The following is a 27,880-nucleotide window of genomic DNA, read 5'->3' as shown; positions in this document are numbered from 1 at the left end:
ATTTCCGCCTGTTACCAAGACGCCCAGAGGTTATATCCTTGTGGTTAAAGCTCAATCAACCTCAACATCATGAGCACCTCGTTGTGTGTACACTCAATGCCCTTTATCTCTGCTCCACTGACCACACAGGAGCACTTTGTTGTCCTGTAACCACAAACTGTCATTCTCAGTGCTGCAGTGACACTGACGTGGTGGTGGTGTGTTAGTGTGTGTTGTGCTGGTGTAGAGTGGATCAGACGCAGCAGTGCTGCTGGAGTTTTTAAACCCTGTGTCCACTCTCTGTCCACTCTGTGAGACACTCCTCCCTCGTTGGTCCACCTTGTAGATGTAGAGTCAGAGACAGTAGCTCATCTGTCGCTGCACAGTGTGTGTCGCTCGTCCTCTAGTCCTTCATCGGTGACACAGGACGCTGTCGGCTGGATGTTTTCGGTCGGTGGACTGTTCTCAGTCCAGACTCTGAGGGGTTTAAACTCCAGCAGCACTGCTGTGTCTGATCCACTCTACACCAGCACAACACACACTAACACACCACCACCACGTCAGTGTCACTGCAGCGCTGAGAATGATCCACCACCACATCACACCTGCTCTGTGGGGGTCCTGAGCGCTGAAGAACAGGGGGAAAGTGGGAAACTAAAGTATACAGAAGAAGAAAGAAGGAGGTGGTCATCATGTTATGATTCATCAGTTTATATAAAGTATAACTGCATTCTTGGTGTTATATTTAAAACGGCGTGGTCCTCTCTATGTCCTGAGGGATTTCTTATGGTTTTATATATTCCTGGTGGTCTGCAGGAAGGTTGTTTGTTCACTTTCCTAATCAAAGTAGGGGTACAGTTGTGCAGCCTGCTCCATTGTCCAGGAGAGCACCTGCTGAATGGCGTGGAGAGTCTCGGTCCAGCACACGTACAGCAAACACTGGAGCGCGGCAATATCCGGCACAGATGGAAATGAAAAGGTGCACCCAAACTGTACACAAAGGCCTTATAAAAACACACAAAGCCATCTACATACTCGCAAACACAGAGTGCACACCCCCTACACCCTGCTGCACACGCCGCAGCCGAGAAAACGCACTAAGCAAAGTACAGCAGGCCGCAGAGAAGCTTTTACTACAGTCTCTTATTTATACTGCTTTCTCTTGTTCCGGAGGCCGAGCACCTTCTGCACAGAGTGGGGGATACACTGAAGTATACACTCTCTAAAAGCTCCACTCATTATGGCTCTTCCTGTATGAGCAGTTAGTCTCTAAAACCTCTCCTCTCTAAAACACACACACACACACACACACAAATCACAGCAATGAAACATGTCTGAATAGAGTGAAAAAAGGCTTTATTTGACTGAGTTCCCCTGAGTGCAGTAAATAACCATCTTTCTCACTCACTCTCACACATTACTTGAACAAAAAAAAATCAGTTAAAACTACACGAGGGTATAGAGTACATCCATTCATTGTCTGTAACCCTTATCCAGTTCAGGGTCGCGGTGGGTGCGGAGCCTACCTGGAATAATTGGGCACAAGGCAGGAATACACCCTGGAGGGGGCGCCAGTCCTTCACAGGGCAACACACACACACACTTTTGAGTCCCCAATCCACCTACCAATGTGTGTTTTTGGACTGTGGGAGGAAAATGGAGCACCCGGAAGAAACCCACGCTGACACAGAGAGAACACACCACACTCCTCACAGACAGTCACCCGGAGGAAACCCACGCAGACACAGAGAGAACACACCACACTCCTCACAGACAGTCACCCGGAGGAAACCCACACAGACACAGGGAGAACACACCACACTCCTCACAGACAGTCAACCGGAGGAAACCCATGCTGACACAGGGAGAACACACCACACTCTTCACAGACAGTCACCCGGAGGAAACCCACGCAGACACAGGGAGAACACACCACACTCCTCACAGACAGTCAACCGGAGGAAACCCATGCTGACACAGGGAGAACACACCACACTCTTCACAGACAGTCACCCGGAGGAAACCCATGCTGACACAGGGAGAACACACCACACTCCTCCCAAACAGCAGTGTTGTCCCCTTGTCTAAACATTTCTGTTCAGAGCAGCCACTTCCAGCGCATCTTCCTTTAAATGATAACGAGCCGCTCGCTGTTCACTCCGACCCCGAGTTCGCAGCAGTTTTTCGCACGGTTCTCTTTCTTCTCCGATTTGTCGCACTTGATGTCAGAATCAGAACGACTCGTTTTATCCCGTGTTTTCACACTCAGGCAGCACACAGTAAACTGGCTGGTCTTGGGGTAGTGTTGTTTCACAGTGTGAGGGTTGGTGGGCTCCACATTAATGTGCACATGCAGTGAAAATGTTCATAACTTACCCATGCTCTGTGTATCCCACTCAGGCCGAGTCAGTAACAGTAGCAGACAAGGTGTTTAAACCAGGGTCTTTAAGGGTAAACACTGATTTACTGACCAACCAGACCGATCAAAGCTCCAACAGCTATAGCACTGCGAGCTGGAGGGGTTACCTTTCAAGCACACACTGCTGGCCACTAGCCACTTCAATACAGCTCAACCTACTCTGAACCCAGGATATCACTCTTAAAAACAACAACAACAATCCAGAACTCACAACACTGACAAAATACGTTTGATCGTAGGGCTCCTAATCCAAACCTGCTGAAGCAGCACCATTAGGGGAGCTCTGAGACTGTCCATTAGACTGTCCATTTCCAAGAAGGAAGGCCCATCGATACACATTTGCATACTGAGAGGATAAATCCAATCTATCTCTTGTGGAAGAGTGTATTGGATCCTAGTGCAGTACCGTGACCATCCGAGATCGTTCACGAAAACAGACGCTAACGTGAAAGACAATACTGGCCTTCGGGACGCAACGAAATCTACAGCAGGTTTGTGATTGGGGACACGGCATTAATCAGCAGCCAGCACTACTCAACCTTTTAAAGTGGAACTGGAAACGTGAATAAAGAGGTAAGCACCGTATACGCAACGTGTTTGTGTCTTACAGACGTTAGAATGGGATCTGAGCCACGAATAAGAAAGAGTATTAAATAGTGTGTTTAGACACGCCCCTCTACAAACCAATCAACAACGTACAGCGCGACACCAAAACGTACTGCAGCACAGATCTGATATCTGACAATCATCTGCTGTAGCACATCCTGCCCCAACTATTTTGGCTTTAGGTTATCATCAGAAATAATTACTAATAATTGTCTCATAATTAATAATCAGTTCCCATCTTCGACTGTGGGAATCCTTGACGAGCAAATGTCAAACTGAACAGGCAGCTGCTGTGAGGGATAATGAGCCCCAAGCGGCTGAGGCCTAAACTACATCCTGCAGCAGAGAATGTGCTAATCCAATTAAGCACACGATATAACGAACAGCATGTTTACCCACGTATCACAGCTCTCCGAAAGAGCACAGCAAGACGATGCAGCCGGAGTACACCCGGGTCTGAGATGAATGACTCACTGGTATCTGAGCTGTGGGGAAAAGGCACGGCGATAAATACGACTTTGATTAATCTCCAGCACAAAGGAGGTGCACGGTGGAATCCACTGGAGGCACGCTGGTAAAGGCGACTCATATCACAGACCTCTCCCTCTCCAGCACCAAGGACAAATCCCCAAGTGTGCTTCTAGTTAAACGCTATGCTCCTTTAAAGAGGGCCTTGATCAATTTGTGCTCGCCAAGGGATGTCCCACCCACACACTTATGGTGAGCAGAAATAGCAAAACCTGCAACCGTAGCAACACGGAGACTCAACTCAGCATTGGATCGCACCAGTCAGAGCCTTCACAAACCCCTCAAACACACTACTAGCCAATGTTTGGACTCATCAGATTCGGTTTTGATCGACAGGCCTTTGCTGAAAAGTCTTGAACGCAATGATTCGGAAACTTTTAAACAACCACTGAAGGGTACATTAGCACTAAAGCGCTAATTACAGCAGCTGATTTTAATTTGGGTTTAGTCTTTGGCCCAAAATGTATATTACTCTTATTCCTGTTGTATACATTCATTCATTATTAGATTTATTCTCGACTAGAAACATTTTAGTCTGGTTTTACTTTATTAAATGTAAAAATTATAGCCGAATTTTAATTGTATGTAGAGGTATTATTTATTAGCAGCTTTTATGACTCTGAACCACTCTGAAATCATTCTACACTCCACAGTATCTACCACTTTGTCAAAACCTTTGGTAGTGAAGTAAAGTCACCCAAACAATAACTTGAGCATCATCACCCTGACAACAGCAAACACATGGGGCATTCTTATTTTTGCTTCTTTGTGATTTTCTGTTTTCAAATCAGAAGTAACATGTGTGTGTCATTCACGTCATCAACATCATTCGGTTTTATACTTTTCCCAAAAGATAACATTTGATCATAGTTTATATATTGTCAGAATTATTTCATCTAGTTCTCATCTAGATTTAGTTGTGAAAATTAGATTGTCAGCTAATATATTTCATCATAGTTTTAGTAAATAAATTTAACATCGTTATTAACCTCAATTATCAACATTAACACAGTTATTAACCTACACTATAGGGATTGACACAGTTATTAACCTACACTATAAAGATTAACACAGTTATTAACCTACACTACCAACATTAACACAGTTATTAACCTACACTATCAACATTAACACAGTTATTAACCTACGCTATAAAGATTAACACAGTTATTAACCTACGCTACCAACATTAACACAGTTATTAACCTACGCTATAAAGATGAACATAGTTATTAACCTACACTATCAACATTAACACAGTTATTAACCTACGCTATAAAGATTAACACAGTTATTAACCTACGCTATAAAGATTAACACAGTTATTAACCTACGCTATAAAGATTAACACAGTTATTAACCTACGCTATCAACATTAACACAGTTATTAACCTACACTATAAAGATTAACACAGTTATTAACCTACACTATCAACATTAACACAGTTATTAACCTACACTACCAACATTAACACAGTTATTAACCTACGCTATCAACATTAACACAGTTATTAACCTACGCTATAAAGATTAACACAGTTATTAACCTATGCTATAAAGATTAACACAGTTATTAACCTACACTATCAACATTAACACAGTTATTAACCTACGCTATCAACAGTAACACAGTTATTAACCTACGCTATAAAGATTAACACAGTTATTAACCTACGCTATAAAGATAAACAGTTATTAACCTACACTATCAACATTAACACAGTTATTAACCTACGCTATAAAGATTAATACAGTTATTAACCTACACTATCAAAATTAACACAGTTATTAAGCTACACTATAAAGATTAACACAGTTATTAACCTACGCTATCAACATTAACACAGTTATTAACCTACACTATCAACATTAACACAGTTATTAACCTACGCTATAAAGATTAACACAGTTATTAACCTACACTATCAAAATTAACAGTTATTAACCTACGCTATAAAGATTAACACAGTTATTAACCTACACTATCAAAATTAACACAGTTATTAAGCTACACTATAAAGATTAACACAGTTATTAACCTACACTATCAACATTAACACAGTTATTAACCTACGCTATAAAGATTAACACAGTTATTAACCTACACTATCAACATTAACACAGTTATTAAGCTACACTATAAAGATTAACACAGTTATTAACCTAAGCTATCAAAATTAACACAGTTATTAAGCTACACTATAAAGATTAACACAGTTATTAACCTACGCTATAAAGATTAACACAGTTATTAACCTACGCTATAAAGATTAACACAGTTATTAACCTACACTATAAAGATTAACACAGTTATTAACCTACGCTATCAAAATTAAGGGCACATTAGAGGTACATTTCCTCAGGTAAATTTCCTCAAGGTCTAGCAGTGCATCTAAAAACTTACGGTGAAAAGTGTGCAACTTTCTGAAACAGATTGTAATCAAAGAGAGAAAATTGAATTGCAATGACATACAGTACAGCAATGTTCCCTGACTCAAGGTACTGAAGATATATCCTTGAAAGGACAACCAGTCCTTGAAAAGAGGCATTCCACCTCAATCACAGATCATTACCTTTCTTTCTGAGAAAGTAGATATTTCCTAAAGTCCCCAGACCAAAGTAGAAAGAACCAAGTGAATGTGCAGTGTGGAATTCAGAAGCAAGTTTGTGCCACCTCCAAGGACCAAGAGCCAAGAGCCAATAGTCTTAAGCTTAGCTCTTGGGGAAGACCATGTCAAATGTCAAAGACCTAAAGAGGTGTATAGATGTGTGATCGCGGGCCATGGAAGTGCGCATGTAAATTTTTGGAAAGCTGGAATGTGAGAAGCAGAGCTTTGTATCTGAGTCTTGTTTCCACACAGTGCCAACAGAGTGATCTCTGCAGAGGTGTCACACGTGAGAGGGAGGTTGTGGACCAGGCGAGTGGCATTAAGAATGTTCTGCAGATGAGAAATCCTGAATAATGCAAGAGGAATGTCTAGGAGCAGAGAACTGCAATCAGGTCTGGAAATTCAGGTCCCTGCCTTCAAGAAATGCCATATCCTTCCAAAGTAGGAATCTATGGAATCTAGTGGTAAATGGTGGATGGATGTGTGATCAGAGAAATTACGAAGTACATCATATGGGACAGAGGTCATCAAACCTTTGTCCCATATGATGGGACATCAAGCCATCAGACCTCAAACATTTGGATCCAGGTTCCAGGGCAGGATTTTATACCTGACACGCTACCTGAACTGTCATCATGTCATACCAGGGGGCCATTTTAAATTCCTGTAACCTGCATCCAAGGCAAGGATGATAACCTCTGTTCTAGGATCAAGAACTTCAATTCTCTGCATTATAGCTGAAGAAAGTCATGGTTTCAGGTCCAGAGTTGAACAACGATTTGCAACTTCAGTCAGTCCACAAAGCACTGGAACACACTGAGATACACTGTTCAAGGACAACAGAAATGGACCTATAACTGAGCCCTGAGGAACTCCAGTAGTGAAGCAGTGGAAGTAGCAGTTTGGGTAATCCAGGTACTCTATAATCAAGGCAATTGACTCCTAGAAGGCTGTGCCCACACCATCAATGTATGATGGAGCATGATAGCGCCACCAAACCCTAAGATATGAACAGGGACCCTCAGGACCCTACAGTTAAACACATGACCACCAAACTCTAGCTTGTGACCCCTTGATGAACAAGGGCTTTAACCCATGTCTTGGGAACTCATTTGTCATAACTAACAATCTAATAATTCCAAATCCTCCAACTTGGGGACTTTTTGGGAGGCAAAATTCAAACTGGACAAGTGAGGTGCAGTAGGGTATTCCAGTCCAAGCTGGGAACAAAATCTCTCTGGAGGCAGCAGCGTTATCCACTACACTATGCCACCAACAAAACATCAAATACTCTGCTTCTTAGCTATGCCACTGACTCACGGAAGGACAATCCTTGCAAGCTTTATTCTGATATTTGAATAAAGATAATCAAACGAATAAATACAAATCAGCAACAGAGGGATGTCTCAAGAGGCAAATGTCAAACTGAACAGGCAGCTGCTGTGAGGATTAATGAGCCCCTAGTGGCTGATGCGTGAAACCACACAGTGCTGCAGAGAATAAGGTAATCCAATTAACCGCACAGCATAACTTACAGTTAGCATTACCCACGCGTCCCAGCTCTCCGAAGGACGCGGCGAGAGGAGTACACGCGGGTCTGAGGGGAATGACTCACCGTACTCTAAGAGAAATACAGACCCGAGCCCCAGAATGTTACTCAGCTGCAGAGTGGTGACGTGCGCCGTCGGGGGCATTGGGTTTAGACGCCTGTAAAAGGATGATCTCATCAAAACTGATGCTAATTGGTGTGCTGTTATTTCCAGCATGGGGGAAGAAAAAAAGAAAGAGCAGACGGACCCCGCCCTTCAAAACTGCTCCGGTGTCCTCAACTCTCTCCTCCCTGCCCTTTCTGTCTGGAGCCAAGCTCAGTTTAATATGTCTGTCCCTCTCTATTTACCTCTCTCTCTCTCTCTCTGTAGATGGAGAGGTGAACAAGTGAGAGAGAGAGAGAGGGCAGTGAATGAAAAGTTTGTGTTAGTGTGAAAAGAGCACATCATCATTATCATCATCATTATCATTAGAGAGGGGGCAGACAGAAATAAAGTAAAAAAAAAAAAAAACAATACAAAAGACAAGTAAAAGATGAAAGAAGGACAAAAGAAAGAACGGACAAAAATATATAAGCCATTAAGAAAGAATAAAGAGGGGAAAAATACAGAACAAAGAAAGAAGAAGAAAAATAAAACAAACAAATAAGCAAGAAAAAAAGGATGAAAGAAAGAATGAAAAAAGAAAACCAAGCTGCAGATGACTAAAGAAAGGAAGAAAAGGGAAGGATGAATAAAACACTACAGAAAGAAAGAGTGAGTGAGTAGGAATAAAGCGGATGGAGAGAGTGAGAGAGAGAGAGAGAGAGAGAGAGAGAGAGATGAATAAATGAGGGGATGGACAGAAGAGGAGGAGACAGGTAGAGGTGCAGAAGGCCGGAATGAAGCCTGGCCGAGGGGAGGGTGGGGGTCACGTCCTCTGCTCCAGTGGGTCAACAGAGGTGAACACACTCCCCCTGTACAGCTGGCCACACGGGGGCGTAATAACGGTCGTCCCTGCATTTTTCTACTGAAATCTCGTCCTGTGAAGTCCACTGTGATCACGGAAAGTTGGACACATCACTGAAACACCACCCATCTGCTGATTGCATAAACGCAGCACATTGGGAAGATTCATTTGCAAGTTGGTCTTGGCACAGATTTCCTCCGCTCCGTATTTCCCAGACTCTGTGACCTGCTTTAGTCAAAACATGACAAGGATCAAAACCCACAGCAGCATTCTCCCCCTGTCTAAACAGCCCTGTTCAGAACATTTCTGTAAATGATAGTGAACCACTCGCTCTTCAACGCACTCACTTTTTTTAAAACAAAGAATGTTGCCATTAAACACAGTTTTTAAGGGGATATTTTAGCAGGATGAATGATGCCCAACTAAAGTCCTGCTCGGGTCACAGTGAAGGCAGCCAATCAGAGACTCTGCTGCTGTTAAAGACCAGCTGAGAGTTTCATCACTGACGGTCATCAATAACGTCCTGCTCTGACCCGGCTCCTCAGCCAATAGACCACACCTCAGTCACAGAACCACATTCTAGTGTTCTAGATAACATCAGCTCGGGTTACAGTCCACAGCACACTACAATAACAGAAACAGAGTGAGAGAAAGAAGAAAAAAGGAAAAGGTGTGGATCCTGTGGTTTGTTCACTCCAGCCTCCTCTATTCACTCATTCATATTAATACACACGCTGAGTCTGTATAGCTGAGAGAAGAGAGGAAAGATGAGTATATAAGAGAGTGAGAGAGAAGAAAAACTACCGTAGAGAACAAGAATGAGCTGAAAGCAATATCAAAAAGAAGAAATGAAAATGTGAATTCTTATATGATTGACTTATCAAAAAGAATATAGAGAAGGGATTTATGACAGAGAAAGAAAGAAGAAAAGGCTGGTTGAGCTGAGAAGAATGAAATAAGAGAGAGGGATGTTCGGGTGTGTGCAGTGAGAACAGAGAAAGAGAAAATGAGAGGAAGATGATGTGGAGCTTCTTCATCACACACAAATAATAAAAAAAGAGGAATCTTCCAAACAGGGCATAGGAATAGGAATAAAAAAGAAAAAAAAAGTAAAATGAAAATGAAAAGAAAAAAAGCAAAAGAAAAGCATAGGTCATTACAGTACAAAGATCAGTATACTACAGTACAGTACAGTAGAGTACAGTACAGATTAAATCAGTAGAGGACAGTGCAGGTCAGATCAGTAGAGTACAGATCACTAGAGTACAGTACAGATTAAATCAGTACAGTACTTATCAGATCAGTAGAGCACAGTACAGTAGAATACAGTAGAGATCAGATCAGTAGAGTACAGAACAGGTCAGATCAGTACAGTACAGTACAGTAGAGCACAGTGCAGGTCAGATCTGTAGAGTACAGATCAGTAGAGTACAGTACAGGTCAGATCAGTAGAGCACAGTACAGTAGAATACAGTAGAGATCAGATCAGTAGAGTACAGAACAGGTCAGATCAGTACAGTACAGTACAGTAGAGTACAGTGCAGGTCAGATCTGTAGAGCACAGTACAGTAGAATACAGTAAAGATCAGATCAGTAGAGTACAGAACAGGTCAGATCAGTACAGTACAAATCAGATCAGTACAGTACAGTAGCGTACAGTACAGGTCAGATCAGTAGAGATCAGATCAGAAGAGTACAGTACAGGTCAGATCAGTAGAGTACAGTAGAGTAGAGTACAGTGCAGGTCAGATCAGTAGAGTACAGATCAGTAGAGTACAGTACAGATTAAATCAGTACAGTACATATCAGATCAGTAGAGTACAGTACAGTGCAGTACAGTACAGATCAGATCAGTAGAGTACAGTACAGTAGAGTAGAGTACAGTGCGGGTCAGATCAGTAGAGTACAGATCAGTAGAGTACAGTACAGATTAAATCAGTACAGTACATATCAGATCAGTATAGTACAGTACAGCTGATTACAGTACAGATCAGATCAGTAGAGTACAATCCAGTAGAGTACAGTGCAGGTCAGATCAGTAGAGTACAGTACAGATCAGATCAGTAGAGTACAGTCCAGTAGAGTACAGTTCAGGTCAGATCAGTAGAGTACAGATCAGTAGAGTACAGTACAGTACAGACCAGATCAGTAGAGTACAGTCCAGTAGAGTACAGTGCAGGTCAGATCAGTAGAGTACAGTACAGTACAGATCAGATCAGTAGAGTACAGTCCAGTAGAGTACAGTGCAGGTCAGATCAGTAGAGTACAGTACAGTAGAGTACAGATCAGTACAGTACAGTACAGACCAGATCAGTAGAGTACAGATCAGTAGAGTACAGTACAGATCAGATCAGTAGAGTACAGTCCAGTAGAGTACAGTGCAGGTCAGATCAGTAGAGTACAGATCAGTAGAGTACAGTACAGTACAGACCAGATCAGTAGAGTACAGTCCGGTAGAGTACAGTGCAGGTCAGATCAGTAGAGTACAGTACAGTAGAGTATATACCAGATAAGTAGAGTATAGTACAGTTGAGATCAGATCAGTAGAGTACAGTACAGATCAGATCAGTTAGGTACAGTGCAGGCTTTCGCAGTGCAGTACTCCGCAGACTGGTGACAGTGTTAGTCTTGTCTGCGGAGTACTAATGGTGTAGTGAGATGTGTTTACCAAAGCTGGGAACTGAGCCCTTATCTGCTGAGCATGCACATCAATTAGTCGTCTTATTCACTGCAATTTACTACACAACACTTGTGTGCATGTGTGTGTGTGTGTGTTTGTTTGAAAGAGGGAGGGAGAGAGAGAGAGAATGGTTAAAGCTCTGACCGTCGTTCAGATCCTGCAGCAGGTTCTCCTGGCCGGAGAAGTCCAGTTTGGCTCGGATGTTGATGGGGACAGTGACGGCCTGACCAGGTTTCAGAGGGAGATGAGAGAGCGCCTCCTGCAGGTCCCAGGTCAGAAACTCCCCAAATAACTTCTCTACAACAGAAAGAGAGAGAGAGAGAGAGAGAGAGAGAGAGAGAGATTATTAGAAGAGTCTGAGGACAACTACATCTCTACAGTCTCTCAATAATATACCCTCCATCCATTTAGAGAGTGTGTGTTTGTGGGTGTGTGAGAATACGCTTGACCTTTATTCAGATACAGAACCCAGGTCAAGCACACAAAGCAAAGCCGAACCCAGCGTTTAACTGCACAGGACTGGGGTCTTTTAATTAGCCAACCACTTCTAATTATTTCTGCATTAAGCTCCGGACGTAATGAGTGCGTAACACCCACTCGGACCCCTCTTCACCACAGAATGAAGGACTGAGATAACAGATATTAACAGTTTTAATCTCCCTCCATCACAGCCTGTAGCAGCACCGCTGCCGTCCTTGCTCTTTCAGCAGGTCTCCCCTGACACGCCGAGCACACGTTACCAACCCCAGAGGGACGAGGACGGAGGAGTGAGAGTCTCCCAGGCTCCCGCATTACGCAGTGCTCTCTGAATAACTTGCAGAAAGTTTGCTGCGAGAGACAAACACAGTTATATTTCAGTGACAGAGCGTGAGCTGGGTATATATCAGGCAGCAGAAACACCACAGCCCCCAACAGGCCAGAAATATCTGCTGTCAAAACACAACCTGCAGACAGGTAATAAAACCCAAAACTGCAGCCTGGAGAGGAGCAAAACACACACACACACACACACACACACTAATACATATGTAGATACACATAAGCTAATGTACATACACACACTGACATACATTAATAAAAAACAGATACAAGTGCTAAAGCGCACACACACACACTACTACACCAACTAATACACACTACAGCACTCAAGTATAAACACATGATTATAAACACTACTACACAATCATGAATAAACCCAATGATAAATACACTATAGCACACACTAATACACACACTAAATAAACACATTAACATAAATACTAGTATACACAGTGATTAATGCACGTTAATCAGAACAGAAGTTAATATATGACCTAATACTCATTAAATATCAGTAATTCACATTAAAACTCCAGCAGCACTGCTGTGTCTGATCCACTCACATCAGCCCAAGTCATATATCAATAAAGAAATGTACTTCCATTACTTAGACCTCAGAAAGAGCCAGTTTCACTTTCGCTTACATTCACTTTAAAAACAAGGGGCCTTCAGAGTGGTCCTCATTTTCTCTGAGGTCTTTCTGAGGATCGGGCTGAGTCTGGGCTGTCAGGTGGAGGACTGACGTCTGGAGTCCACAGTCACACATATCATGTAGATTATACCTGTGGGTGTAGTAGGTCATATCCACACCCAGAACTCAGTGAACACCCCTATACAATAAACACATCTCAGCCACAGGCTCAGGGCAAACTGAACAGTGATGATTGTTGACTGGACTTTATCAACAATCTGTGAAGAGTCTCCTCCAGCACACTGCTCTGTGCAGCTCTTTGAGTGAGTCACTGAATGTGTGTGTGTGTGTGTGTGTGTGTGTGTGTGAACTTTTGATCATGTGGTATTTAAAAGTTTATCTTTATTTACGTTAAATGTAGCGATATTTAGGAGTGGCCATGTTATTTAAGCCTATAATAAATGGGGAAAAAGGAGGGGCTTCCCGCGATACACAGGGCTTTTATTGGTTCATGTTAATGAGCTCTGTCTTTGATGTTTGCCCCATTGTTTCGGAGTATATAAAAGCTATCTGTTTTGATTGATTGATTAATTCAGTCTGGATCTAAATGCTGAAGTCACAGGAGCCCGATCCTGATGGAGGTCCGATCCACAGAAGTCCACACAGCCTTCGTATCGAGAGGTTTAATCAGAGGAACGATGGCTGGGGCCACCCCAGGCTCCACATGTTCTCACATTTAAACCCAGACCCCACTGTAGGCTGGAGTCCTTCGCTTCTCACTTGTAAATTACAGAATGAAAAATGCATGACCGTGACACACTCCTCTTCCCCGCAGTGTCTCCGAGCCCCGAGGCTCTGGGGTTATTACACACTATGAGAGGACTGGACCTGGTCAGAACAGAGAGTAATACACACACGGCAACACACTATACACACACTACACACACGCTACATACTGCTCTTCTCCGCAGTGTCTCAGAGCCCCGAGGCTGTGGGGTTATTACACACAGAGAGGACTGGACCTGGTCAGAAATGTACACGCAGCAACACACTACACACACACACTATACACACTACACACACACACACACACACTATACACACTCCTCATGCACAACACACACACCAGTATTTGCATGTCTTAAAGAGGAGATATTCTCCCATTTCTCCACTAAGAAACATATTTCTGTGTCTTAATGAAACATCTGTGCTTTGATCAAAACAACACAAGGACCAAGCCCCACAGCAGTGTTCTCCCCCAGTGTAAATAGCCCTGTTCAGAACGCTCGCTTTCAGGACCTGTTCCTTTAAATGATAATGAGCCGCTCGCTGTTCACCCCGACCCCGAGCGCACAGCAGTGAGGATTAAACACCACAATACACAGTACACTCCAGATTAAACACCACACTACACAATGACCTATAGACCTAAAACAACACTACACAATGTACTACAGACTAAACACCACAATACACAATACACTCCAGATTAAACACCACACTACACTCCAGATTAAACACCACAATACACAATGACCTACAGACTAAGAACAACACTACACAATGTACTACAGACTAAAAACAACACTACACAACGTACTACAGACTAAACACCACAATACACTCCAGATTAAACACCACACTACACAATGTACTACAGACAAAACACCTTTTACACAATACACTCCTGATTAAACACCATACTACCCAATGACCTACAGACTAAAAACAACACTACACAATGTACTACAGACTAAACACCACAGTACACTCCAGATTAAACACCACACTACACAATGACCTACAGACTAAAAACAACACTACACAATGTACTACAGACTAAACACCACAGTACACTCCAGATTATACACCACACTACACAATTACCTACAGACTAAAAACAACACTACACAATGTACTACAGACTAAACACCACAGTACACTCCAGATTAAACACCACACTACACAATTACCTACAGACTAAAAACAACACTACACAATGTACTACAGACTAAACACCTTTAACACAATACACTCCAGATTAAACACCATACTACACAATGACCTACAGACTAAAAACCACACTACACAATGACATATAGACTAAAAACAGCACTACACTATGTACTACAGACTAAACACCTTTAACACAATACACTCCAGACAAAATCTCACACTACAAAATGTACCACACACAAAACGCCACACTACACAATAAAATAAATTAACGCAATACAGACTAATGCAACGCCACACTGGTGATACAGACCAACGCCACACCACACTGGTGATTCAGACTAACTCCACACCACACAACGCAATACAGACTAACTCCACACCACACAACGCAATACAGACTAATGCAACACCACACTGGTGATACAGACCAACGCCACACCACACTGGTGATTCAGACTAACTCCACACCACACAACGCAATACAGACTAACTCCACACCACACAACGCAATACAGACTAATGCAACACCACACTGGTGATACAGACCAACGCCACACCATGCTGGTGATACAGACTAACGCCACACCACACAACGCGATACAGACTAATGCAACACCACACTGGTGATACAGACTAACGCCACACCACACTGGTGATACAGACTAACTCCACACCACACTGGTGATACAGACTAACTCCACACCACACTGGTGATACAGACTAACTTCACACCACACTGGTGATATAGACTAACTCCACACCACACTGGTGATACAGACTAACTCCACACCACACAACGCGATACAGACTAACTCCACACCACACTGGTGATACAGACTAACGCCACACCACACTGGTGATACAGACTAACTCCACACCACACAACGCGATACAAACTAACTAAACACCACACTGGTGATACAGACTAACGCCACACCACACTGGTGATACAGACTAAAGCCACACCACACTGGTGATACAGACTAACTCCACACCACACTGGTGATACAGACTAACGCCACACCGCACTGGTGATACAGACTAACTCCACACCACACAACGCGACACAGACTAACGCCACACCACACTGGTGATACAGACTAACTCCACACCACACAACGCGATACAAACTAACTAAACACCACACTGGTGATACAGACTAACGCCACACCACACTGGTGATACAGACTAACTCCACACCACACAACGCGACACAGACTAACGCCACACCACACTGGTGATACAGACTAACGCCACACCACACTGGTGATACAGACTAACGCCACACCACACAACGCAATACAAACTAACTAAACACCACACTGGTGATACAGACTAACTCCACACCACACTGGTGATACAGACTAACGCCACACCACACTGGTGATACAGACTAACTCCACACCACACAACGCGATACAAACTAACTAAACACCACACTGGTGATACAGACTAACGCCACACCACACTGGTGATACAGACTAACGCCACACCACACTGGTGATACAGACTAACGCCACACCACACTGGTGATACAGACTAACGCCACACCACACTGGTGATACAGACTAATGCCACACCACACTGGTGATACAGACTAACGCCACACCGCACTGGTGATACAGACTAACGCCACACCACACTGGTGATACAGACTAACGCCACACCACACAACGCAATACAAACTAACTAAACACCACACTGGTGATACAGACTAACGCCACACCACACTGGTGATACAGACTAACTCCACACCACACTGGTGATACAGACTAACGCCACACCACACTGGTGATACAGACTAACTCCACACCACACTGGTGATACAGACTAACGCCACACCACACTGGTGATACAGACTAACTCCACACCACACTGGTGATACAGACTAACGCCACACCGCACTGGTGATACAGACTAACTCCACACCACACAACGCGACACAGACTAACGCCACACCACACTGGTGATACAGACTAACGCCACACCACACTGGTGATACAGACTAACGCCACACCACACAACGCAATACAGACTAACGCCACACCACACTGGTGATACAGACTAATGCCACACCACACTGGTGATACAGACTAACGCCACACCACGCTGGTGATACAGACTAACTCCACACCACACAACGCGACACAGACTAACGCCACACCACACTGGTGATACAGACTAACGCCACACCACACAGACTAAACAACAGTCTACAAAACTAAATAATTATCTAAACCATACACTACAGTCTGCAGCACTAAATTCAGTACAGACTAGTGCCGTGTTCTGAGGGCAGGGAGGTGGTTGAATGCTGGGGCCAAGCCCTCAGAGCATTTGCTCTATGATAAACTGACCTCAGATCAAATCTATCTGACGAGCCCTGTGCCCCATGCTACACAACATTCACTGCAGAGCAGTCCAGAAATCTGTTAAAAGACAAATTGAAACTTTAATGCTTTTTCAATAACACAAAGTAGTAACCAATCCATTCCAGCAATGTTCAACATTGATCTCCAGTCCCTTTAAGCACATCACAGTTCTCAAGATCACCACACCAGTCCAGCTGTGGATAAACATCTGTCACAGCCTCTGCCCTCAACAGCGTTCAGGTAATAAAAGTACTAGACACCTAGACGTGAACCCGACACTAATGATTTCAGGCACTGACATGGATTTACATTCCTCATTGCACAGCTGTCAACGATCTCAAAGTCTTAAAGCAACAGTAGGTGAGATATTGGTATTTGTGCTCCTGAGCTCCCCCTACAGCTTCAGAGTGTAATTCGCTTTTACAGCACTGCCCTGAAATAAATCGGAAGGAGGAAAGGAACAATACAAACTAGCAAGATATTTCCCACTTGCCAGCAAAAAGTAACATAGTGCAGTTTCTGAAGTGCTGTGTCCTGAGTGGCAAAGACAGAGACTCTATTCTCTCTATTGCAGCTCAGTGGAGTATCACAATGATCTGAAGCTGTAACGTTAAAGGCAAAAATACTACCTAGTGTTGCTTTAAAGTGACTGTCCACGCATTCCCATGCAGGCCTTCGGACCATGGTCATCGTGTGTTTGCTGGTGAATGAACTCTGTCTCTGAATGAAGTCTTTTTTCCTACAGTGTTCTCCTCTTGGATTTCTCTTGGTGGGCGTGACTAAATTGGGTTTACGTGACCTCAGGTCTGCCAAGCAACCAATGAGAAGTAATACATTTAACCATCCCTCTCCTCAACACAGACAGTGTCTTCAGTGCAGTCAGCCTCTAAAGTGTCTCAAGGGGACGTCTCAGATCAGAGCAGCAGCAGAGAGGGGTTTTTAGAGCTTTTGAAATATGTATAAACACATATTGAATGTAAGACTGGGGTAAATGTTGCTTCCACTTCACAACTAAGATGAACGTACAACTTTATACACAGCCATTATTATCCCTCGAGAATACATCAGAGACGAGGGATACAATACGAGACCATGACAGTACTCTAGGAGAGAACACGGAACGCATCTGCCCTGACGTGGCTCCTGGGAGATCCTCCCTTGTTGGCAACGGAGCTGAAATGGTGCAGGAATGATGGCTCAGAGCTAAGCTCTTCCCGACAGCACACGCTACTAAGAAAGCCATTAGAGCAGGTAAGAGGGATGCTCTTATGACCCTTAAAAGTGTGCATGTCTGATCTCTGTGTGTGCACTCTGTCTGATCTCTCCACACTCTTTCAACATAAACAGCAGAACAGCATTAGCAACCATCACAAGACACATCACCACTGAGTCTAAACCAGACTAGACCAGAAGCTGCATGTTTCTGATAGGGCCTGATGGATATGAGCAGTCCAGCGAGTACAGTAGTTACACACCAGTGTCCAGGGACCAAAATGGCTACTGTTTATAGTGTGTAATCAGAGGTGTGGTCAGTCGATACCAATAATATCGCTAAACCCTAGTATTGGTCAATACTATCGGCAATTTGATGTATCAGTCAGGTATTGGTCAGATAAAGAAGTACAGTGTATGTACAGTTTTTCTCTAAACGTAAAGGTCCATATTCATATGTTTTAATTATTTCATTAACTGCTTCACGCAGAAATGTAAAATAAAAGTGTGGAGATAAATTGGGAATTATTTATTTAAAAATATAACAATTATAACAGAATAAAGTACAGTTACGTTCCCAAACTAAAGGAACTAAGACGTAACGTGACTGAGGAAGGTACCACCAGGGGTGTGTGATACAGCCTCACAACAGTATCACGATATTTGAAGGTATTTTTGAGATTACATCAACGTTGATGATATGAGAAAACACTGAAACATATTTAATAACACTGTCTATAAAGCTTGTATTAATAAGCCTTTATAAGTGCAGTTATAACTATGTCATTTAGAAATAATGCTTTGTAAACACCGGTAACACCTCATAAGACTCTTCTAACGAGCTTTAAATGATTATTTTGTAACATACAAGTGTCAACATTCATTAAAATGTCTTTTAAATTGATAATGACCTGTGCATATTAATGATTTTAAACACACAGGAAGTGTTTGAAATGTCATGGTGTATAATGTCGAGTCATAAGAGCAAGGCAAAGCATTACGCACCGTTGGGAGACTGGTAGATAAGACTCTGCCACTCAGCATCGTACACTAAAACACGGGAACTGAAACAAGAGCATTCCGCCAGTAAGTGACCTTTTTTGCTCTTCTATGGAAATAGGGAACAAGGAGAAAAGGCAGTATTTGTGCTTGGTTTACGATGATGAGTGGCAGTCTCTCTGACCATACTGGATATCTACTCTGCCCATGTCATCATCACACACCAGGCAAACACACACACACACACCTCCAAACACACAAAACAATATCCTCCGCCTTCATAAAACACACCAATGGCACAAACCCCCAAAATAAAACCAACAGGAGCTCCGCTGTGAGACCCCAGCTCCGCCCAGAGTCCAGCGCTGTTCTTATGAATAGATATTATACTGCACTATAACACCAGCCTTTATAAACTCACACACTCGTACCTTACAAAGTGTTATGAACGTAGCTATATGTGTTTTTAATTAATCAGTCATTATAAAGTATTACGCCATATTATGCATTGTATTCATAGGAAGTGTTACCAAAATATTTAATTACAGCTCATTATGAAAGTCGTGAGGAATTATTAGCGTTCATAAGTACGCTTACATCGCATTATTACCAAATTACAAAGGGTTATAACTACATTGGCTTCACAGAAAGTGTTAACAAATATTTTATTAATTTCAAGAATGTAAGACTGTTCGTTTGAAACAACAACAACAACAACAACATTTAAACATTTGATTATTCTGTAAACAACAATAACGTATCCAGATTGTGATTATGTAGAAAGTGAATGCACCAGAAACCCAGTAAACAAGGAGCGTCCCTGGACGTTCAAAATAGGGCTAAAAGTAGTCTGTCCGTCAAGGACATATTTTAAACGTCAATGGACGTCCAAAATCCATCTTAATAAGTTAGTTAAGTGGTGACCAATCGATAACGTCAGTGGTCGTCCAAAACGCGTTTTATACAAGTAATTTATTTCGGGACCAATTAATAACGTCAATGGACGTTAATAATAGTCTAATAGTCGTCTTTTCAGTGTCTGTGTTTGGACGTCTTTTCAACTTTCATTTCCAACCTTAAGAGAACGTTGATTAGACGGCAGTCATTACGTTGTTTCAACGTTGAATCAACAGCTAAATGTTTACTGGGAAACTAACGAGTAGAAAATGCAACATAAACATAAACGCCATATTGTGTGTAAAAACATGATGTCATCACATAAACAAATGAGAGCTATAATCACGTTATTGTTTGGAAAGTAATGCTGATGTTACAGCAGACAGAAGAAATACGTCTGCGTGAGGTAGAGAAGTGCTAGATCATTCTTCTGGGTAAACGTGTGTCTTAGTAATAACTGTGATATATCCACTATATGGAAATGTCTGACAGCACCAGCCCTGCTGCAGTCTGTAACTCATACACACACAGAGCATTGGACGAACAAGGCAGGTGCTCATAAAATGGTCAGAGTATTTCATGTTTACATGATTCCAGTGCGAATGTGTAGGAATCTGTACACAATACGAGGAGCTCTCCTACTCAGGAGCCACTATGAAATCCCTTCTGTCACTTTAATAAGTCGTTTTCTTTCTGTGGAGAAGCGAAGGGCTGCTAAAAACAGAATAAAGAAGGCTGAATAAAGCTTATAAAGATAGAGCTAAAGAGACAAGCCAAATCCCCATATTTCACCGCTGCCTTTCCAAGCATGATGCTCGGTTGCTAAGTAACACAGACTCAGCACCCGTTTGCCATTTCTGCTGTCTCACATGAGATAAAGATACCACTGTGACAGGGAGGGGGCAAGCTTCCATTCCAGAAAACCACACAAGCAAACCGCAAAGAGCTGGCTTTCCAGCAGAGTTAAAGAGCCCAGAGAGGCGTGTGCACAGATTACAACACCCCTGATCAACTCGAGTGTTCTGATAATATTTTTTTTTCCATTATTACTATAGTGCTTTTCAAAGAAATAACACAATGTCTGCATTTAAATAAAGCATTTCTATGTCACATACACTGTGTGACAATTGATCTATCCTAAACAGGGTTGTGGTGGGTCTGAGTCTACCCAAAGCACCCGGAGGAAACCAACGCATACACAGGGAGAACACACCACACTCCTCACAGACAGTCACCCGGAGGAAACCCACACAGACAAAGGGAGAACACACCACACTCCTCACAGACAGTCACCCGGAGGAAACCCACGCAGACACAGGGAGAACACACCACACTCCTCACAGACAGTCACCCGGAGGAAACCCACGCAGACACAGGGAGAACACACCACACTCCTCACAGACAGTCACCCGGAGGAAACCCACGCAGACACAGGGAGAACACACCACACTCCTCACAGACAGTCACCCGGAGGAAACCCACGCAGACACAGAGAGAACACACCACACTCCTCACAGACAGTCACCCGGAGGAAACCCACGCAGACACAGGGAGAACACACCACACTCCTCACAGACAGTCACCCGGAGGAAACCCACGCAGACACAGGGAGAATACACCACACTCCTCACAGACAGTCACCCGGAGGAAACCCACACAGACACAGGGAGAATACACCACACTCCTCACAGACAGTCACCCGGAGGAAACCCCCGCAGACACAGGGAGAATACACCACACTCCTCACAGACAGTCACCCGGAGGAAACCCACGCAGACACAGGGAGAATACACCACACTCCTCACAGACAGTCACCCGGAGGAAACCCCCGCAGACACAGGGAGAATACACCACACTCCTCACAGACAGTCACCCGGAGGAAACCCACCCAGGCCTCCATAACCATTCCCTGCATCGTCCACTATCACAGCTGTGATGCTGGATACAGTGTGTATAAGTGCACAGGGAACGTACAGTAAATGGACCATTTAAGGCCCAATTCAAACAGCTCCTCACTCCCTCTATAGTGAAGTACACCAGTCACAACACGACAAAGTGCACATGCAGCTAGCACTGGATTTCAGATCCCCACAGATGAATATAAATAAACATAAATGATGTTGAATTAGAAATGTATAATGCACTGTTAAGAGCAGTGTAGTGCACTAAAGAGGGAGTATGAGGTGATTTGGGATTAAACCTCTGCTTCTCTCATGCGTCGTGGTGTTTTGATGCCTCTATTAAAGAAGGTACTACATTTATATTTACAGCATTTAGCAGACTCTCTTATCCAGAGCGACTCACAAATCTGCTTAGTGTTCAAACAGAATGTGTATCCGACATCGTACACACAGTCCAAACTCGCTCTGAGCTCAGACGCTTGTCGGAAACAAAGCCCGGTGCTGACACCTAGAAAGAGGAAAACGTAGTAAGTGCAATACACAGCATCTAGTCAGTGCTCAAACCCAGACAGAAAGTAGTTAAGCGCAGTAGTTAAGTTGCGGTGAGCGGTTGGTAGGTGCCGTGGCCCCCTACTGGACTGACATGATATTACAGCCCTTTTCACATTTGTGTGGATGGGAATATTTTCAAAAACAGAGAGGGAAATGTCAGTTTTTAAAAATAAACGGATCCGCGTGGACGGGGCCTAATTGACTATGTCCTAATACGGGCGTGACGCCAGCTACAGAACAACAACCCAGCTCTGGAGGACTAAACAGACAGACTGTGAACAACAAGATCCAGACACAAAAGCTTTCCACTGCTTGCTCACGTTTGCGGAGTGTGTAGTTGGTGGAGAAGACATGACACTCTGGCTGAAGGCCAAAAGGGGTACATCATGAGGATGTGAGGAAATCAATGAGACTTTACCACAAACGAGATGTAAACATAAACAGCTTTACAAGCCCATGACTGTGCCTCCGTGAGAATGGGTGGGATTACCTCAGGATTACTCTCCCAGCCCCCTCCAGCACATTACAATGATTCCACTCACACACATTCTCAGTTACCAATCAAGCAGCTGATCGCCGTCCTCTTAAAGGAGCAGTCTGTAATATATTTACTGTACGGAATCATGGAAACATGTTTCGGTGAGGCTCTGGCATCTCTTACAGCCGTGCTGCAAGCAGTATATATATTTTTGAAGGAGCTCTGTTGTTGGTCTGTTGCCTGTGGTCCCGCCCACTGTCCAATCACAGTACAGTTTCCACAGCCCGGGTTGCCAGGTGTTATACACAATATCAGACACAAATCGAACAAGCCTTGGACCCCTTCTAAAAATCTCGAGGAGCAGAGACGGAGTAAAATGAGAGGAAACATTTGGCCGATGTTTTAGAGAAATGGAGGCAGCTCAGAATCCAGAAAGACTTTCTCCTGAATTAGTAACAGCACATCATTTCTGGAAAACTATGGAAGTACAGCAGTTTTGTGTGGATTAAATGTGTAAACTCTGTTAGTTTTAAACAGAGAAAGTGAGGAACAGTGAGCTGTGTTTCACAAGCTATCTTCAGCCTTGCATAAGTCACCTATTTAAGGTGGAACCAAATATTCAAATAAGCAGCTGGTGAATAACACCAACATAAGCCTCGTAAACTGACCCATTTAAGGTGGAACTTAATGTTCAAATATTAAGAAGCAAAACGTCTGCCTCTTAAAATGGCATTTAAGGTGGAAGGGAACAATCTATAATAAAGATGTAATAGCGTTAGCTACTCACTGTTAGCATTTTTCATATTCTGACTTTATACATTTAGCAAACTTATAGCAACAAGAAAATGTACTACATACGGTCTAATAAGAGCATCACGTTGCCATATTCTTTAGAGTATTTTTTTACCCTGAATCATATAACTGACATCGCGTGTCGTTATGTGGTAAAGGCAAACTCAGGTGAGATTAGATAGTGCTAGCTAAAGAAATGGTTATTAGGAAATGTTAATGTTGATACACATTCAAAATGCTAACAAGAAAAAGAAAGAGAAAAGAAACCCAGAGCATTAGAGGTATATGAAGTATATGCAGTTTATACATTGACAAACTATTCGGTTCAAGTGTTAGCTTGTGGCTAGCAGGCCTAAGTGTCTGCCCGGATTAGCATTGTGGCTAAGAGCGCTAATATACAAACTTAAGGCTCAAATATTGTCATGTATTGGTTCGTTGTTTATTTTGAGTTGAAAGTGCTTTTATTTTGTTTGTTTTTTTTCTATTAATGACATCACAATCACCTCACAAACAATGGGAGTCAGATTTTCAAGAGACGATAGATATTCCTAGATGGACTTAGATTTGTCTATGACACGTAGCACAGACATACAGTTAATACAGTATCACATTATCCACAGAACACATATTACGTAGGCTGTTCCTACGGTGTGGACGCCTCTTCGGACGCTTCCCTGACCCCACCATCGCTCCCACAGCTCTCCATGTGCTGTAAAACACACAATAACACACAACAAAGCAGGGACCGCATGTATTTGGATGACGCTATATGCGGTCAGAACATACTCTACCTCCACATACACTGCACAGCCAACGGTTTGTGGTCATCTGAAGTCAGGGGGCGTGCTTCAGTGTAACATACGCCACCAGTCAATACAGCTATACTAGTTCTCATCATGTCTGTTACACAGGGGGCCATACCTCACTGAACGGGGGGCTTCTCGATCGACAGAAACGTCCATATCGTGGGGATGTGGTGCACATACAGTGTGAGCACCCCCTCCTCGTCACGTCGTTCAGACTGATTACTTTTACTGCTGTGTGAGCAGATGATTCGCTGAGGGAACGAGACGATGAGGGTATGATTCAAACGTGCAGTTTGGGGTCTCATCCAAGCATAAGATCTCTGAACTCCCACCCTGTCGGTTCGGCTTAATGTGGCTGAAAATAATGGCCATTGATTTGTCATCCATCAGAATCCACCTCAGACTGGGTCTCTATTGTGTGTGACATGCTGTTATTTATTTAGACACGTGGACAGTTCTGGAGTCCACCAGACAGCAACACTGTGAAACAAGACCTCCCAGACAATGTCCTGCTGGCTGCACAAGTCTGAAGACACGGAGTAAAACGAGTCGTTCTGATTCTGCTCCGATACTGACGTCGAGTGCAGAAACTTTAGAGTTGCCCCGCCCCCCTCGTCTGATTCTGTCCAATCACAGCGCTGAACCCACGTTTACTAAAGAGAGCGCAAAGAAGAGGTTAAATGCAGCAAAACAGACAACAATGGCGGAGAAATAAGAGCACTGAGTAAAAACTGAGAAAAGAAAGAGGACTGAGCAAAAACAGCTAAAAACCAGAGCTTCTGCTCCTCACTGCTGTGCACTCGGGGTCGGGGTGAACAGCGAGCGGCTCATTATCATTTAAAGGAATATTCGCTGAAAGCGGCCGCTCTGAGCAGCGCAGGTCTCTAACCGTTGGCCATGGCATCATGGGACATGTTTCCTAATGATGTTTTAATCGTCTGCACTGTCTGGGAGAGTAGGATGGACCTCCCTCTCCCATGGTCTCCCCCCTCACCGTCCTCGGTGTCTGTCTGACAGATCTGGGCAGTTTGCATTCTCCCCAGCTGTTTGGGGAAGAAGAAAATAAACGATGGGTCGTCCTCCCAATAAGATGGTGGCCCTCCACTCACAGACAAATATATTGACGAATACTGGAGAGGAAATTTTGCAAAAAAATATGGTAACAATATTAATAAAAATAAAATGAAATACAAATCTAGGTGACTGACTTCTAGTGGTTATTGATAGCGTCGCTCTTGCAGCTCCAGTGGCAGAACTGAAGAAGTACATTTCAGAGAGCAATCACGTCTTGGTTGACTGACTACACTCCACGTGAAAGGGATGGGGGTCTGTAATAAATCTGGTTTCGGGCCAAACTATCACTTTAACTGATGGAGTGAGTGCAGCGGTCCAGGAGCGGCATTAAACAGCACTGAGTGTGACTGAGAAGCACTGATACGCACCATGAGGAGGTGGAGATCACACGTGCGTGCAGTTCATCACAGTCTAATAACTGATACCCAGTGACAGGAAACAAGCAGATGCTGCAAACCACACCTCGGGACAAATAAATAAAGCCACAGTTTTATCAGGCTTTAGACGTGTGGGCTGAACATGCATGTTTCAATATGCTCAGCAATAAAACACGACTGTGGAGAGCTGCATTACACAGGGAGCCTGAGAGAGAGAGAGAAAACCAAGCATCTTTACTGCCCCCTTATAGGTTCATAATGGAACTGCAGAGAGACACTTCTTACTGCTGAACACTCTTTGAATCTTGTATTCACTGGCTGCTCATGAACAGTTCTGCAGTCCTCCTGTGTGTGTGTGTGTGTGTGTGTGTGTGGCTGTGAGGAAAGCTGCAGCAGGTGAACACACAGTCCTCCTCTATGGCTCCAACTTATAGTCAGTGCAGAGGGAGCTAGTTCATGACTCAGAGTTCAGAGTGACTTCTGCAGAGCTTCATGTCCTCACCCTTCAGCACAAATCCTGCTCCATCTGCTCCCTCCACACCTTCCACTGACACCCCCCCACCCCCCAGCCCCGATAACGTACACCTTCTTCATGCTCAAACATCATCACAACACCTTTTACATCCTCAAACAACCTCACAGCACCTCCTACATCCTCAAACATCCCTGCAACACCTTCTATATCCTCAAATAACCCCACAACACCTTCTATATCCTCAAATAACCCCACAACAGCTTCAAAATCCTCAAATAACCCCACAACAGCTTCAAAATCCTCAAACATCCTCACAACACCTTCTATATCCTCAAACAACCCCACAACACCTTCTACATCCTTACAACACCTTCTACATCCTCAAACAACCCCACAACACCTTCTACATCCTCAAACATCCTCACAACACCTTCTACATCCTTACAACACCTTCTACATCCTCAAACAACCCCACAACACCTTCTACATCCTCAAACAACCCCACAACACCTTCGACATCCTCAAACAACCCCACAACACCTTCTACATCCTCAAACATCCTCACAACACCTTCTACATCCTTACAACACCTTCTACATCCTCAAACAACCCCACAACACCTTCTATATCCTCAAATAACCCCACAACAGCTTCTATATCCTCAAATAACCCCACAACAGCTTCAAAATCCTCAAACATCCTCACAACACCTTCTACATCCTTACAACACCTTCTACATCCTCAAACAACCCCACAACACCTTCTACATCCTCAAACATCCTCACAACACCTTCTACATCCTTACAACACCTTCTACATCCTCAAACAACCCCACAACACCTTCTACATCCTCAAACCTCCTCACAACACCTTCTACATCCTCACAACACCTTCTATATCCTCAAACAACCCCACAACAGCTTCAAAATCCTCAAACATCCTCACAACACCTTCTATATCCTCAAACAACCCCACAACACCTTCTACATCCTTACAACACCTTCTACATCCTCAAACAACCCCACAACACCTTCTACATCCTCAAACATCCTCACAACACCTTCTACATCCTTACAACACCTTCTACATCCTCAAACAACCCCACAACACCTTCTACATCCTCAAACAACCCCACAACACCTTCGACATCCTCAAACAACCCCACAACACCTTCTACATCCTCAAACATCCTCACAACACCTTCTACATCCTTACAACA

General features: G+C 43.5%; 1 protein-coding gene across 1 annotated transcript in view; it reads right to left on the bottom strand.

Moving 5' to 3' along the window:
* trappc9 (trafficking protein particle complex subunit 9) overlaps positions 1-27,880 on the bottom strand; it is a 140,961-nt gene that overhangs the window by 30,046 nt on the left and 83,035 nt on the right. Inside the window, exon 16 of the mRNA XM_066668751.1 lies at positions 11,462-11,614. Within this exon, the coding sequence (XP_066524848.1) occupies positions 11,462-11,614 (153 nt within the window). The remainder of the gene's footprint in view (positions 1-11,461; positions 11,615-27,880) is intronic.

The sequence above is a fragment of the Hoplias malabaricus genome, chromosome 4 (assembly GCF_029633855.1).
Source record: "Hoplias malabaricus isolate fHopMal1 chromosome 4, fHopMal1.hap1, whole genome shotgun sequence".
Lineage (NCBI taxonomy): Eukaryota > Metazoa > Chordata > Actinopteri > Characiformes > Erythrinidae > Hoplias > Hoplias malabaricus.
Note: the sequence above shows the minus strand (reverse complement) of the source record. Positions and strands in the feature narration are given on the sequence as shown.